Source organism: Mauremys mutica, chromosome 23 (genome assembly GCF_020497125.1).
Source record: "Mauremys mutica isolate MM-2020 ecotype Southern chromosome 23, ASM2049712v1, whole genome shotgun sequence".
Taxonomy (NCBI): domain Eukaryota; kingdom Metazoa; phylum Chordata; order Testudines; family Geoemydidae; genus Mauremys; species Mauremys mutica.
Window position 1 is genome coordinate 17,800,618 of NC_059094.1, and position 13,756 is coordinate 17,814,373.

Consider the following 13,756-nt stretch of genomic DNA (forward strand, 5'->3'; position numbering starts at 1 on the left):
AAAGTGAATTCTACTTTGTTTATATATCACTGTGACTTCCTCAACAACAGATTTGTTACCTTCAGATTTACAGGGTTAGCTCAGCTTAAATATAAAACTGCAATTTGTTATTTTGGTTTGTTTAATGCATCACTGTGAAAAATCCATACAACAATGTTCAGTTGTCTGCTGTTCACATTTGTGTTCAGAAAAGTAGTTCTCATCTGCTATAAGTGCAGTGTTATTTTAAACTTGATTTTACTGTCAGAAGCCTTCCATCAAGAGCATTGGCATAGAAGATTTGCTCTTTTTTAAAGTATTTTAATGTCACTTTTAGTTAGGTTTGTTTATTTGGTCTCCTTTTTTCCTTTGTTCAGGAGTATGGCCAGCATAAAAATTTTTTTAAAGTATTTTAGCCAAAAGAGTTGCAGTAATTAAGAGGACAGGCAGAGCAGGAAATAAGACGAAAAACTAACTCGTCTTTGTCAAATTCAGCAGTTACGAATCAAATAAAGTAGCACAAGAAGTGAAAAAAGGAAGGATTGGAACAGCACTGTCAAGGCATCTTGGGATTGGCTTCACAGTGATCAGGAGTTGTATTCTGTTGTTGTTTTTCCCCTCTGATGAGTATTTTCCTTGTTAAAGGAACTCTCTTCTGAATGTAATTTATGTATCCTGTTTTCTGAAGTTTTTGACAAATGTTTCTCTTGCACAGTCTACATCACCTTATTTTCCATACTGCATTTAAAAACAGAGTTACTTAGTGACATCTAAGCAAACCAGATTGTCTAAGACAAGTTAATGTGTAAAGCAGTCGCAAAAACACAACCCGCCTTGAGAGTAAGATTTTTAAACAAAGAAGTTTTGTCTCAGTGTATTCTGCTGGGTGTATAGTTGAGGAAGGCTACTGTACTGAAATAAAGCCCACGGGAGTGAGAGACTGTCATGCTCTCTTATTATTGCACTACTACTGTTCCAGACAATGTGTTTGGTCTGCCAAGGGCCATGCGTGTATCAAGCTGATGGGTTTTTTGTTTTTGTTTTTTTAAATTTAAATAGAGAGATCCTAAATCCAAAGGATGTGATCACTGCACAGTTTGACAATACAAACTCCAGCAAGGATTTCTGCAGCCAGTCATGTCTTTCTACATACGAATTGAAAAGGAAACCTGTTGTTACTATTCATACAAATAGCATTTCAACCAAGTGCAGCATGTGCCAGAAGAATGCAGTGGTAATTTATATGTAACTTCTACTTTCTAGTTTGAATTTCCTGCAGATCAGAACAGTTTAATGTCTCGGACACCAACTATTTTATTTTTTATTTTTTTAGATTAGACATGAAGTGAATTATCAGAATGTTGTACACAAACTCTGCAGTGATGCCTGCTTCTCCAAGTTCCGTTCTGCTAATAACTTGACTATGAACTGCTGTGAGAACTGTGGGGGCTACTGTTACAGTGGCTCTGGCCAATGCCACGTTCTTCAAATAGAAGGACAGTCAAAGAAGTTCTGCAGTTCAACATGTGTTACTGGCTACAAACAGGTACTTTTTTGATACTTATAAAACTTCATGTGTCCCATTGATTGAGAAGTTACTTTAATTGGTAAGTGTGGACTTTAGACCATTTAAGGAATAGACCTGGTCTGTTAATAGAAGCTTCAGTTCTCATTAACTCTGTCATGAATACCTCTCTGCTTTAATTTCTCAAGCTCTGCTCTAACATGTCACTTTGTCTCCAGACCTTTTTTCATGCCACCTTGTATTCCTAGAACAGCTACCAGCATATGCTAAGCTTCCTCTGACTCCACTCTGATAAACTAGAAATAGACCTGAACCAAAGTCTCATATCCAGACACCACCAGCTTTGGAGAAATTCAGATTGACATCCAAACTATATCTCAAGCCTGTCTCTAAGAAAACCCTATGTTGAACATTCAAGCTCTAATGGCTATGCCCCTTATTTTGTTGTCTTTAGGTTGCAAGTCCTTAAGTGTACGGACCAGTTACCTGTTTGAAACCTACCTACCACAATATGGTACCCTGTAGATTTGTAGCATTGTATAGAAGATAAATAATAAGGCCCTGATATTTTAAATGTAACCTCCATTTTTGCATTGTCCATTCAGGTCTCACCATTAAGATGTCAAGATACTTGACTCTGCCTGCAAATCAGGTACTTGGCTGATTAAATGGTGGCATTTGTATCTGCGGTTAATTGAAATGCAGATGCAAAAATGTACCTTCAAAAACAATGATCATTGCTAAAAATTGTAGCCTAAACCTGGATGTAAGAGCAAGGAACAGGTCTTAGATGGGAAAAGAGAGAAAAATGTGTCTTTATGCAGTAGAAATCTAGGAAAGAATAATTTCAAACTTAAGTTTTATGTTGTATATCACTGGAGAAAGCCATTTGTACTGCATAAATGAGTTACGAACATGCATCACAAACATTTTCATATGACAATGAGTTGAGGGGCTTTATTTCCTCTCTTCCCAACCCTGCTTGATTCACTGCCCTTTCTGATTCCTTTAAATTGTTTTAAAAATAAATAAATAAATAAAAATAGCAAAAAACTAGAGTTAAGGCTAAAGTTAAGCAATCAAACAATTTAAAGAAATGTATAGTCAAGGCACCCACACAACTGTAACTGGGTCCTGTACTAATGTCAGCCTTCAGTTCTTTATTCTTTTCTTTCGTAGGTTCTGTTCCTGCAAACAATGCAAATAATCCCTCCCCCCTCTCCTTCTCCCAGGGCTTTAAGAAATTCAGTCTATGGCTGAGCATATTTTAAGTTTTGGTCACTTGCATCCTCCTCCTGGTTTTTTTTCTTTTTTCCTTTATTTTTTTTCCCATCTCTCTCCTTTTTAGAAGAAATTTTTAAGACACTGTAGTTGTACAGCTGCAGATCAGTGGTGGGACTTAATGTCCCTCCGCGCCCTCACATCTCTAACAATCCAACACCCCCACTCTCCTCTTCTGTTCCTCTAACTCCAGAAAGCAGTCTTGTGGGGATCCAGTGGGAGTGGAGAGATGACTGTGTAAAGGGAGTTGAGTGAAGGAGAATGTGGGAGGGGACAATGATAGGGTCACCCATATCTCCCTATTCATTCATCTTTACCTCTGATGTTATAATGGTGCCTCTTAAAGACATGAGCTTTTGACTTATAATTAAAACAAAAATGTTATGACAAATAGCATCTAAAAAAAATTAATTTTAGAAAAAAATTCCCTCCACTGTAGCTAGAGTAAGCATGCAGTATGTCATTTGAAGAGCCTGCAGTTCCATTATTCAGATTACCTAAATCAAAAAAGGGGATGAATTTCAAAATGTTTTTTTTTTTAAGTGTTTATTCTGGAAAAGTAGGAACATTTCATCCAGAAAATGACCTACACAATTAAATTGTCTTCTGAAGAGCTGTTGGGACAAATTAAGAAACCAAATTAATTAAACAGTGAAAAAAGGGATTTTACTTCTGTTTGTACAAATCTCAGCATAACCTTAACTATGGAGACCTTACTGGCACCACCACCATATTTACAAAGCTTATAAAAAAAATGAAAGGTTAATAAATCTTTTATTACTTTTATATTTTTATGCCCAAAATATACTTATCGCAACTGATAAACCAGTTCTATCCAACTGCTTGTCTGTGATATTTTAAATCCTTAAATTGTATCTAGTCTCTCTTTCCCTTGTGTCCTCCACAAAATTCTGATATTACTTGATTACAGAACAAAATTCATTTTTAAGGATAGGAGATGGTAGTTGACTCTAGTCTCAGCCCTGCCACTGACTCTGTGTCCCTAGGCAGTAACTTCGCCTGTCTGTGCCTTCATCTTTCCATCTGCAAAAATGGCAGTAGTGTGTACCTACTTCAGTGTGTGTTGAAAGTTAATTTTAGCAAAATATTTGAGACACTCCAACAGAAGCTACTAGATGTGTGGAATTGTTTGTGCTGCAGCAGTGGCTAGAGGCCCCAGCACTATTATGCTAGGTACTATTTAAACACACAAAAAGAGGGGCTTACAACCTAGATATAAAACAAGGAGTACAAAGAAACATGAGGGAGCATATGGTTACAGTGAAGAAATATATTGTAAGTAATAAACACTGCAATAACTTCATAAGAAATCAAACTTCACGTACACTATCTCTCATATTTTATGTACATTTTATGTGCTAGAGTGGTTAATTTGGAGCTTAAAATTTGCATAAAACCTGCAAATGAGTGACTTATTTTATTCTTTCCACAGAAATCAGCAAAAATTACACCCTGTGCACTGTGCAAGTCTTTGAGATCTTCAGCTGAGATGATAGAGAGCACAAATAATTTAGGAAAGACCGAACTCTTTTGCTCTGTTAACTGCTTGTCAGCCTACAGAGTTAAAATGGTTACATCTGCAGGTAACTTTATTCTTTTGTTTTTGTTTTACATCCATAGTTCCATCTAGTTTAGATCAAACTTAGTTCATCTTGAAAACAAAAATTATTATTTAAATTAAAAAATAATTTAAATAATAGGCTGAAATAAGAGCTTTTTTTTCCCTGTTGTATATACAACTATTAACTTTGCAGTGCTTCCAGTTTAAATATTATCTTATTTTGCCAAGAAAAAAGAATAAGAAGCTGAAGTTTTATCAACTTTTCATTTACTACTTCTTTTTCTTGTTGTGCACTTGGGTGTAAACTTACTTGCATGCTTTGAATACTGATCGCCCTAAAAGTGGATCTATCTGCTGTGTTGATATCTAATGCACATCCTGTTCCCTGTCTGCTAGAATAACAACCTGTGCAGAATTTCCTATGACTTCAGAGAGCAGGAAGATACCTGTAAATCTTAATGTACTTCCTCTTCACAAGCATGAAACAGACAGGTGTGGTGTGAGTGGCAGGGTGCACTAGTCTAGTGCACTGTTTTGTCATGGGCATGCCTACAATTGCGATGAAATTGTGCATAAATTATGGTTCTGAGGTGATAACCAGTGCATGGTTGGTTTGTTGGCCTTTGTTTGTAAAACACTCCAGTTCTTTGCAGGCCAAGTTTTTTCTCAGCCAGTTAACCATGGGATTTTATCAAGGAACATACATTCTATCACGTTCTGTGTACACTGTGTTCCAGTACTACAATTATAATTTAAAAAAATTATAGCTTTTCATATAGATAGTCAAAAGCACTGGGCAGACTTTAATCACTCTAGTACTCTGCTTCCTATATCTTGTACATAGATCATCACGTTTCTGCTAAGCCCTTTAAATGTATTATTGTTTAAACAGCAGCTTTTGGTTTTTTTATTTTTTGTTTTAAATGGGTTGGGGGTTTTACATGTCACAAATGACAGGTGTGGGCCCCAGAACTTTTGCATTTTAATATTCCAGATTGACACTCATTCCCCCTTTGGCTTTAGCTTCTGTCCTCAGATGCTTCTCTTGTAAAATGGGTAAATGCTTACTGACCTACCAGCAATACTGTGAGCATTAATTAACTATAAAGTACTATGCAGGCACCTATGTATCACATTGCAGTGCTCATGTCAACCTATCATAAAGTGCTCAATCTACTATGGCTGCTGCTGCTTTTTCTATAGGACATTGGTCATATTCTTTCTTAAATATAGCTAACTTTGTCATTCAGAGTCGGTGGTGTTTTTTTGTATGCACAGTATAAAGCCATTTGAAATGCTTTTGTGTGGCTTTATTCACTGGGTTTTCTTTTTTCTTTGTTTTTCCATCAGGTGTCCAAGTTCAGTGTAACAGCTGTAAAACTTCAGCAATCCCTCAGTATCACCTGGCTATGTCAGATGGGAGTATACGCAATTTCTGCAGTTACAGCTGCGTTGTAGCTTTTCAGGTATCATGTCCAGACTTTCTTTCAAAGTTCAGTTAATAGAATGGCAGACTAGTGCTATAATCTCCAAGAGATGGGTTTCCTGTTGCAAAATATACCTTCCTTAATTGCTTTCCAACAGAACTTGTTCAACAAGCCTGCAGGAATGAACTCCTCTGTGGTGCCCCTGTCGCAGGGTCAAGTCATTGTAAGCATTCCCTCTGGGGCAACGGTATCAGCATCAGGTGGCACTACCTCGACTGTCTCCCCCAGCTCCATGAGCAGCTCAGCTGCAGCTGGTCTCCAGAGGCTCGCTGCTCAGTCCCAGCAAGTCACTTTCGCCCGCACTGTTGTGAAACTCAAGTGTCAGCACTGTAACCGACTGTTTGCAACCAAACCTGAGCTGCTTGACTATAAGGTAATAAAGATTAGAGCTTTGCATGCAGATCTTTCTGAATCAGAAACAAACACAAAACCATAACGTGGGACACTCTGGCAATAGTCCTTTGGTGTTTTGCTATGGCCTGCTATCCTGGGATTTGGGTAGTAGGTTCGGTACAGCAATACCACCATCAAAATTGGCATTGATTTGCTTCCTTTTCAATTGCCTCAGAAGAAAGGCAAAGGATTAAATGACTATGTAGGCAGCGTTCCTTCTTGCCTCTAGAGATGATCCCTTTGGTCAGGAGTGAAGCACATTGGTAGGTGCATCTGTAGGAACCTTTCCACTTCCTCCTTGTGCGTCATCTGTTCTGCTGACTATTCTCCAACATTATCAAATGGTGACTTTCACCAGCACTAGAAATCCCTTACATGTTTTTTTGTTTTGTTTTTTAACTATTTAAAAAGACTGGTTTTGGGGGCGGGGAAACAAGATTTGGCATAATTGAATTATTCTCATGTAATTACAGGGTAAAATGTTTCAGTTTTGTGGGAAGACCTGCTGTGATGAATACAAGAAGAGAAGTAGTGTAATGGCAATGTGTGCATACTGCAAAATTGAAAAGATCATCAAGGAGACCGTGCGATTCTCAGGAATAGACAAGCCATTCTGTAGTGAAGGTAAGAAAAGGCAGGCCTGTGTGTCAGGTAAATCCTATCAGAAAGCATCCCGCCATAAAATTAGAGCAATAAAATGAGAAATCTCATCTGTTAACCTAACTAGGTCTTTGTCCATACTTCACACTTTTATGATCAATTTTAATAAATTATCATAAAGTCACAATTAACGGCAAGAACTAAACAAACACCCTAATTTAATATACATTGTTTCTGTTTTTGTTCTTCCTTTGATGTCTTAGGTTGTAAGCTGCTCTATAAACACGACTTGGCTAAACGCTGGGGAAACCACTGTAAAATGTGCAGTTACTGTTTACAGGCTTCCCCCAAACTGGTCCAGAATCACTTTGGGGGAAAGATGGAGGAGTTCTGCTCAGAAGAATGCATGTCTAAATTTACGGTTTTGTTTTATCAGGTAAGTAGCTTTCATGCATCACTTTCTGAAATTTAAATGCCATAACAAAAGAACTTCAGAAGCCCAAAGGCTGCGTGAAACTGTCTACAGTGGACCTCTGCTTCCTTTAAAGATCTTGCATATCTGTGGGAGCTGAATGAAAAAGAAGTCTTCACTCTTTGGTGTTTTGCATTTGCTGTCAGAGTTAGTCAGGTTACTTGGGTCTTCAGCCCTGCTTGTTCTCTGTCTCACTCTGGGGCGCACACAGCTCACCACCCTGTGCCTCTATAATTATAAAATCCTGTTCATTGGCTTTGGTGCTGCTCCTAGGCTTTGCAGGGGAGATAGCCAAAGGCAGAAAGGGGAGTTGGATGCCCAGGTTCCCTTTGTGCCTTTGAATGTCCTCTCCATCCCCTACAAGTTGTTGTGAACACCAGAGCTACAGATAAAGGAACCTTACAGGAGAACACAATCTAATGCTCTCATTCTTTAGGCTGTTTTGTGGCTGTGCCAATAAATGTTGCAGCTATTATAAAAGTACCAGCATATAAGCGGAAAGCTTTTTTTGGAGGTAGGTGGGAAGGGGGTCACTTATATGCATTCATTGTTATCCTGGTATTTGAGTGTTTTTAATTTTTTTCCCTGTGCTGGTTTTTTTTTAGATGGCAAAGTGTGATGGTTGTAAAAGACAAGGTAAACTCAGTGAGTCTATGAAATGGCAAGGGGAGATCAAACATTTTTGCAACCTGCTTTGTATTTTGATGTTCTGTAATCAGCAAACTGTCTCTGAACCCCCACCTCAGAACAACACAGGTAAAATAGGATGTGAATTAGAACATAAGAACAGAACAATTGCTTTGGATAATGCAGTATGACCATTTCGGGGAAAACTCAGTTCAGTGGACCTTTTCAATAAACCATATAATGTACACACACATCCCCTACTGAGAGAATAGCCATTGGATGGACTCAGGTATATCCCGCATCTTGACAGGGGGTTAGACTAGATGACCCTAGCAGTCCCTTCTAAACCTACGATTCTATGATGCAGGGCCGTGTTTCTTAACCTTTTTGTGCTGGCAACCCCCTTTGGTATTTAAAAAAAAACAAAAAAAAAAAGAAAAATTGTGCCCCCCCTCTACTAAGCCAAAGCCCAAGCCCTGTTGCCCGGGGCTGAAGCATATAACTTAGCTTCACAGGCCCCCCTGTGGTGTAAGGCCCCGGGCAGTTGCCCTACTTCCCACCCTCTAATGCCAGCCTTGCACTTGTGATCCCTCCCCACCCAGGTTGAGAAACACTGATCTAGGGCTCTTCTGCCTCTTGTTACTTTAATCCTCTGTAGCGGAGAAACAAGATTTCTCTACGTGTTAAGTAGATATAAATGCTCAATGTAGAGAAAACGAGACAAATTAAAAATTACTTTTGAGTGTTACTGTTTGCAAAAGCACGTTCGATTAGCGTAATATCTGTTGCAGAGATGTCAGGCACCTGATTTTCTTTAAGCAGCCCACATGGCAGCATCATATTTGGCAGAATCTAAGTATTCATTTAAAAAATACACATTTGTAAACTTCATCATTGTGAAGACAAACTTTCAAATGTGAACTCAGTTTAACCAATGGTGGGTTGTCTTCCCAAATGTGAAGACGTTTTGAAACAATGACTCTGAGCTCCAGTTTAGTTAGGTGTTGACTCTTGAAATATTAGTGTTAAGCTTGATGTAAGCTGTAGCTATTCCTCACTGATTATTTGAGCAGATGGAATGGGAAGGAGGGTGACAGTTCATCCCCAAGGAATAGGAACTGTGAGTTGCTGTAGGGAATGAAGTGTTAGAGGGGAGGAAGACAGGAAGAGGAAGAGAAACAAAGGGGAGAAATAGCAGTGGTCCTAAAGAGGAGCATGTTCTGCCAGTGAATGATAGTGACTGCAACGCTGTAAGTTACTCACCAGATCATCAATATTAGTGTATTGTATGCTTCCAGGCCATATTCTACCCTTGATCCTTGTGCCAATCTCCTATTGATAGCAGTGGGACTTTTGCTGTGGATTGAGGGTAATACGTAACTCAGTAATTAATTTATACTCTCACGCCGATACTAAAACATTTGACACTCCTGGTTTAGTGTAAAGTTTGTCAGTTAGTGTGTTTTAAGTAGAAAGGATAGTGATAGGTACCATGGCCCTGATTTTCAGAAGTTCAGGTTACCTGCAACTTCATCTGAAACAGATGCGCTACAGGTGTGCGACACTTCTGACAATCTGCCTTACGTGTCCGGGGTAGTACCAGAGACTGCTGGGAACAGTACCTTTGGTGAAATATGGTAAACCTGGAGATTATGAATGTCAAGGACTTAAACCAGCCTTTCTTTGATAGTGAAGAGTCTCGTAGGGCAGTGTTATAATTCACCTGAGTTATTTAGCTAATAAGGATTTTGGGGCATGGACTGTCTCTTATACTGCTGTTTGTTCAGTGCCTAGCACAGTGGGGTCCTGTTCTCAGTTGGGCCCACGGCACTTATGTAATAAAACATAATAATACAAATAGGCCCTTTCATGCTGTGATCAACTTTTGAGATGTCCCACTGACTGGGTAGCATGGTTTGCATATGGAATTTAAAGAAACAGATTTTTTTAATCTAAATTAAAAACCTGCAGTTGATACTTACACAAGCTTTTAACTATAAGAGTGTATGTACTGGAGTGGAGGGTGGATCTTGCAGAATATGTTAGACAGCTATGAATACGCCCTGTTATCAGTAATATTAATGCTTACACTAGATTTCTTCTGCTCATTCTAAACAGCAAACCTTCCCATGACTCCAACTTCTTCATCAGGCCCTCCTTCTCTAAGGAAGGATTCAACTCCGGTTATAGCAAACGTGGTATCCCTAGCAAGCGCCCCTGCTGCCCAGCCCACGGTTAACTCCAACAACGTCTTACAAGGTAGAATTCCTCAATACACAATTTCAAAGTCTTTATATCCTTTTTTCTTGAGTTTGTATTTTGGTTGCTCATAGGTCTGATAGGCAGCATTAGGTCCTGCTCCCATTGAAGATAACAGGCCCAGTTCTTCATTGCCCTGCACTTTGTGTCTTCATTTACACCACTGCAGAGTGAATGTAAAATGCTACCAAATTAGAATGGCAAGGGTGTTACATTCACTTTGCACAGGTGTAAATAACTACAATGTTAGTTTAAAAGAGAACTGGATAAATGCATGGAAGTTAAGTCCATTAATGGCTATTAGCCAGGATGGGTAAGGAATGGTGTCCCTAGACTGTTTGTCAGAGGGTGGAAATGGATGGCAGGAGAAAGATTACTTGATCATTACCTGTTAGGTTCATTCCCTCTGGGGCACCTGGTATTGGCCACCTGGTATTGGACAGTATCCTGTCTATCGGTAGACAGGATACTGGGCTAGATGGACCTTTGGTCTGACCCAGTAAGGCTGTTCTTATGTTAATTAAATTCAACAGAGAATTGGGCCCAATGAAGATTAATACTTGACCTCTGTAGGATGTGGGCCTTGCTGTTAGGCAATACAGAAATTAAGTTTTATGTTGTTTTAATTAACAGGTGCAGTTCCTACTGTGACAGCAAAGATCATTGGAGATGTAAGTTTTTGCAAAAGAACCTTTACACTTCTTCCTGCTCTCCCTCTCCCTCCCCCTGCTTTGCTCAGACACACTGATTTGTTAGAGATATTATCCAAACATCAAATCTCTCTGTTCCATATGTAGTATTACAGCGGTTATTTGAACTGATTTTTTTTCTGACTGTGACTGAGATTCAAAATACATCCAACTTGCTAATATCTTCATAGATAGCTAGAATTTTTACTGCACACAAGTCTTTCTTCTGGTGTACACTGGTAAACTGCTGATTTGATGTTCTAAACTACATGCGCCCATTAATGCAAATATATGTTCCCTCCAGTGGAGTCTCTACTGTAATCTGATCATGCTGTTGGAATAGATGATATGAGAGAGATTCAGCACAGTGTGCAGGAAACTAGAAGCAAAAGTAATCAGTCTGCTTACAGTCAAAAAAGTGATCCTAAAATTGACGGGGTTGGTGTGTTCTACTTTTATATTTTTTCCCTTTTTTAATGACTTCACAGCAGTTTGCCTAGTTGATGGGATATTTCTAATTGCATTCCCCACTTGGCATCTGAAAACTAAGCTATGTTCTTTCTGGGTCTTAGATATTTGTTAAACTGTTAAGGTTTCAAAATCAGAACCTAATCAGCCTTATTTGTTATCTAAAACCAGACACTCTTGCAGGTTTATTCTCAGCAGTGTTGACAGTAATAAACAAAAACACCCTTTGCTTCACTGACAGAAGTAAAAGAGAGATGTGAAGACACACGAGGAGCAAATAAGATACCATTTTTGCCATTTTTTTTTGTGGTTACCAACAGTAAAGCATGTTGCATACCAAATTCTCCATTTTTTAAATTACATCTGTATTATATTGCAGGAGGCTTGCATCTCCTATTGTAACAAAGTACCATAGCCAAATGTACTGAACTTACCATACTTTTCTGTATTTAAAACCAGGCTAGTACTCAGACAGATGCCCTGAAACTACCACCATCACAACCTCCAAGGCTTTTAAAAAACAAAGCATTATTGTGCAAGCCGATCACCCAGACCAAGGCCACATCTTGCAAACCTCATACCCAGAATAAGGAATGCCAGACAGGTATGTGTCAGATTGCCTTCCTTTTTTAAATAAAAGGCCTGTATTGCAGGTGAATGAGTAATATAGTGTGTGACAAGGATTTTTAATATTAAAACAAAAGGGTTTTGCTTGATTGCATAGTGCTTTTAAGCATCATTTTGTGTTATAACTATATAAGACAATCTCTGTCTGCGTTTCTTGAAGTCCATGAAAACTGCATGTGGAATGCATCTTGGAATCAGCTCAAACTTTCACAAGGGTGCTATCATCATGTTATAGATATGGAAAGTGAAGCAGGGAGGTCAAGTGACATGCTCAAGGCTACAGAGGGAGCTTGTGTTGCTCTAGGATTAGAATTAAGGAGTTTTTGGCTCCCAATCTGAGTACAAGACACAAGATCACACAGTCTAGTATTCATTGCAGTCATCCTCCTTCTGATCTACAGAACAGTGTATGAAATACCTCTTTCTCCCTCATTCTTCATGTATATGGTCACAATATTGTTTGCATCTGAATTGTATACCTAACCGTTTCTATTAACAGCACTAAAGTTAAATGTCACTTCCAGGGAAGATGCAGGGGATTTTCTAGAGTAAGTCCATAAAAAGAGAGGAGTGTCAAACTTAAATCCAGTGTGGGCAAATTAAATAGTTAGATATGGAATAATCCATTTGACATGTGTAGGTGCAATTTTTAAATAAAATGCTGGCTTTTATTGATGCAGACACAGGCACAAGTTTGGCATCCTCTTTGAATAATTGGCCTAAACATTTTAAGGCTACATTCCAATTCAAGTGAAATCAATTGTAAAACTCCCATTTGACCCTTTGCGACCAGGATTTAGCCCTTGCCATACAAAGGGTTGGGAGCTAGTCCAGTGAAGAGTGGTCCGAGTCACAGCTCTTGACTTTCTATGATACATACATTTATCTGCCTTGACAGGAATCCTGTCCTGTTTCAGGTAAATCTGTCTTATTACCTGGCTTGTAATCCTCTGTTAAGAGCTAGGGACAGGAGGTGTGCACACAGCTATGTAGACGTGTCAGTCACTGGGATGAATGTACAAGGTTGTGCATGGAGAGATACAAGCAGAAGTCACTGTTAATGGAATTATTAATAATAATCCTTCATGGACCATTCCGAGATATTACTGAGTTGTCAGACGCTCCCTTGCCTCTGGGAACCAAACCACTTTTTATTTTTTTTTAATATGACAGAGGAAGATGAAGTTCGACCCCAAATCCTTGTGGTGCCTGTTCCTGTACCAGTGTTTGTGCCAGTGCCCCTTCACCTCTTCACCCAGTATACGCCAGTTCCACTTGGGCTCCCAGTACCTGTAAGTTACCCGTCAGCTCATCTGACAACTCCTGGTTATGTTCTGTGGCCTGCAGTTTAAAGATTGGTCTCGCTAGAACAAAGAACAGTGAGGGTTATATTTGTTCTTACTCTGTCTAAACACATCCCAGTAGGCAGTATTCGGGGGGAAAAGATGGTTGCAAGAGCTACAGTCATGTCACATTGCCTTAGAGGTCACTTAAAATTTAATACCCATCCTCAAAAAGCTCCTCTGCTGCTGTGCCCTAAATTATAATCCAGAGGTTCCAACTTTATCATCAAAATATTTGAATTAGAGAGATTTCCTAAAATCTTCAGCCTGAGTCTCTCTTATCGATAACCAAATACCTGGTTGTATAGCATTTCTACTATTCTCCGAGGGAGCTTTCAGAACCTCTAGCAACGAAAGTACTGTAAACATCCTTTTAGGAAAAGAGTTAGCATAGGCTAATCCAGTGTGAGAATCTTGGGAGCAG

The 13,756-nt window shown here is 39.0% G+C and overlaps 1 protein-coding gene across 3 annotated transcripts in view; it reads left to right on the forward strand.

Moving 5' to 3' along the window:
* ZMYM4 (zinc finger MYM-type containing 4) overlaps positions 1-13,756 on the forward strand; it is a 54,810-nt gene that overhangs the window by 26,925 nt on the left and 14,129 nt on the right. For all 3 annotated transcript variants that reach the window (XM_044997660.1, XM_044997661.1, XM_044997659.1), the window contains 12 exons: positions 1,039-1,213; positions 1,313-1,525; positions 4,239-4,389; positions 5,718-5,833; positions 5,952-6,227; positions 6,721-6,871; positions 7,111-7,283; positions 7,925-8,075; positions 10,065-10,205; positions 10,839-10,876; positions 11,822-11,966; positions 13,163-13,281. In XM_044997660.1, the coding sequence (XP_044853595.1) occupies positions 1,039-1,213; positions 1,313-1,525; positions 4,239-4,389; positions 5,718-5,833; positions 5,952-6,227; positions 6,721-6,871; positions 7,111-7,283; positions 7,925-8,075; positions 10,065-10,205; positions 10,839-10,876; positions 11,822-11,966; positions 13,163-13,281 (1,849 nt within the window). The remainder of the gene's footprint in view (positions 1-1,038; positions 1,214-1,312; positions 1,526-4,238; positions 4,390-5,717; positions 5,834-5,951; positions 6,228-6,720; positions 6,872-7,110; positions 7,284-7,924; positions 8,076-10,064; positions 10,206-10,838; positions 10,877-11,821; positions 11,967-13,162; positions 13,282-13,756) is intronic.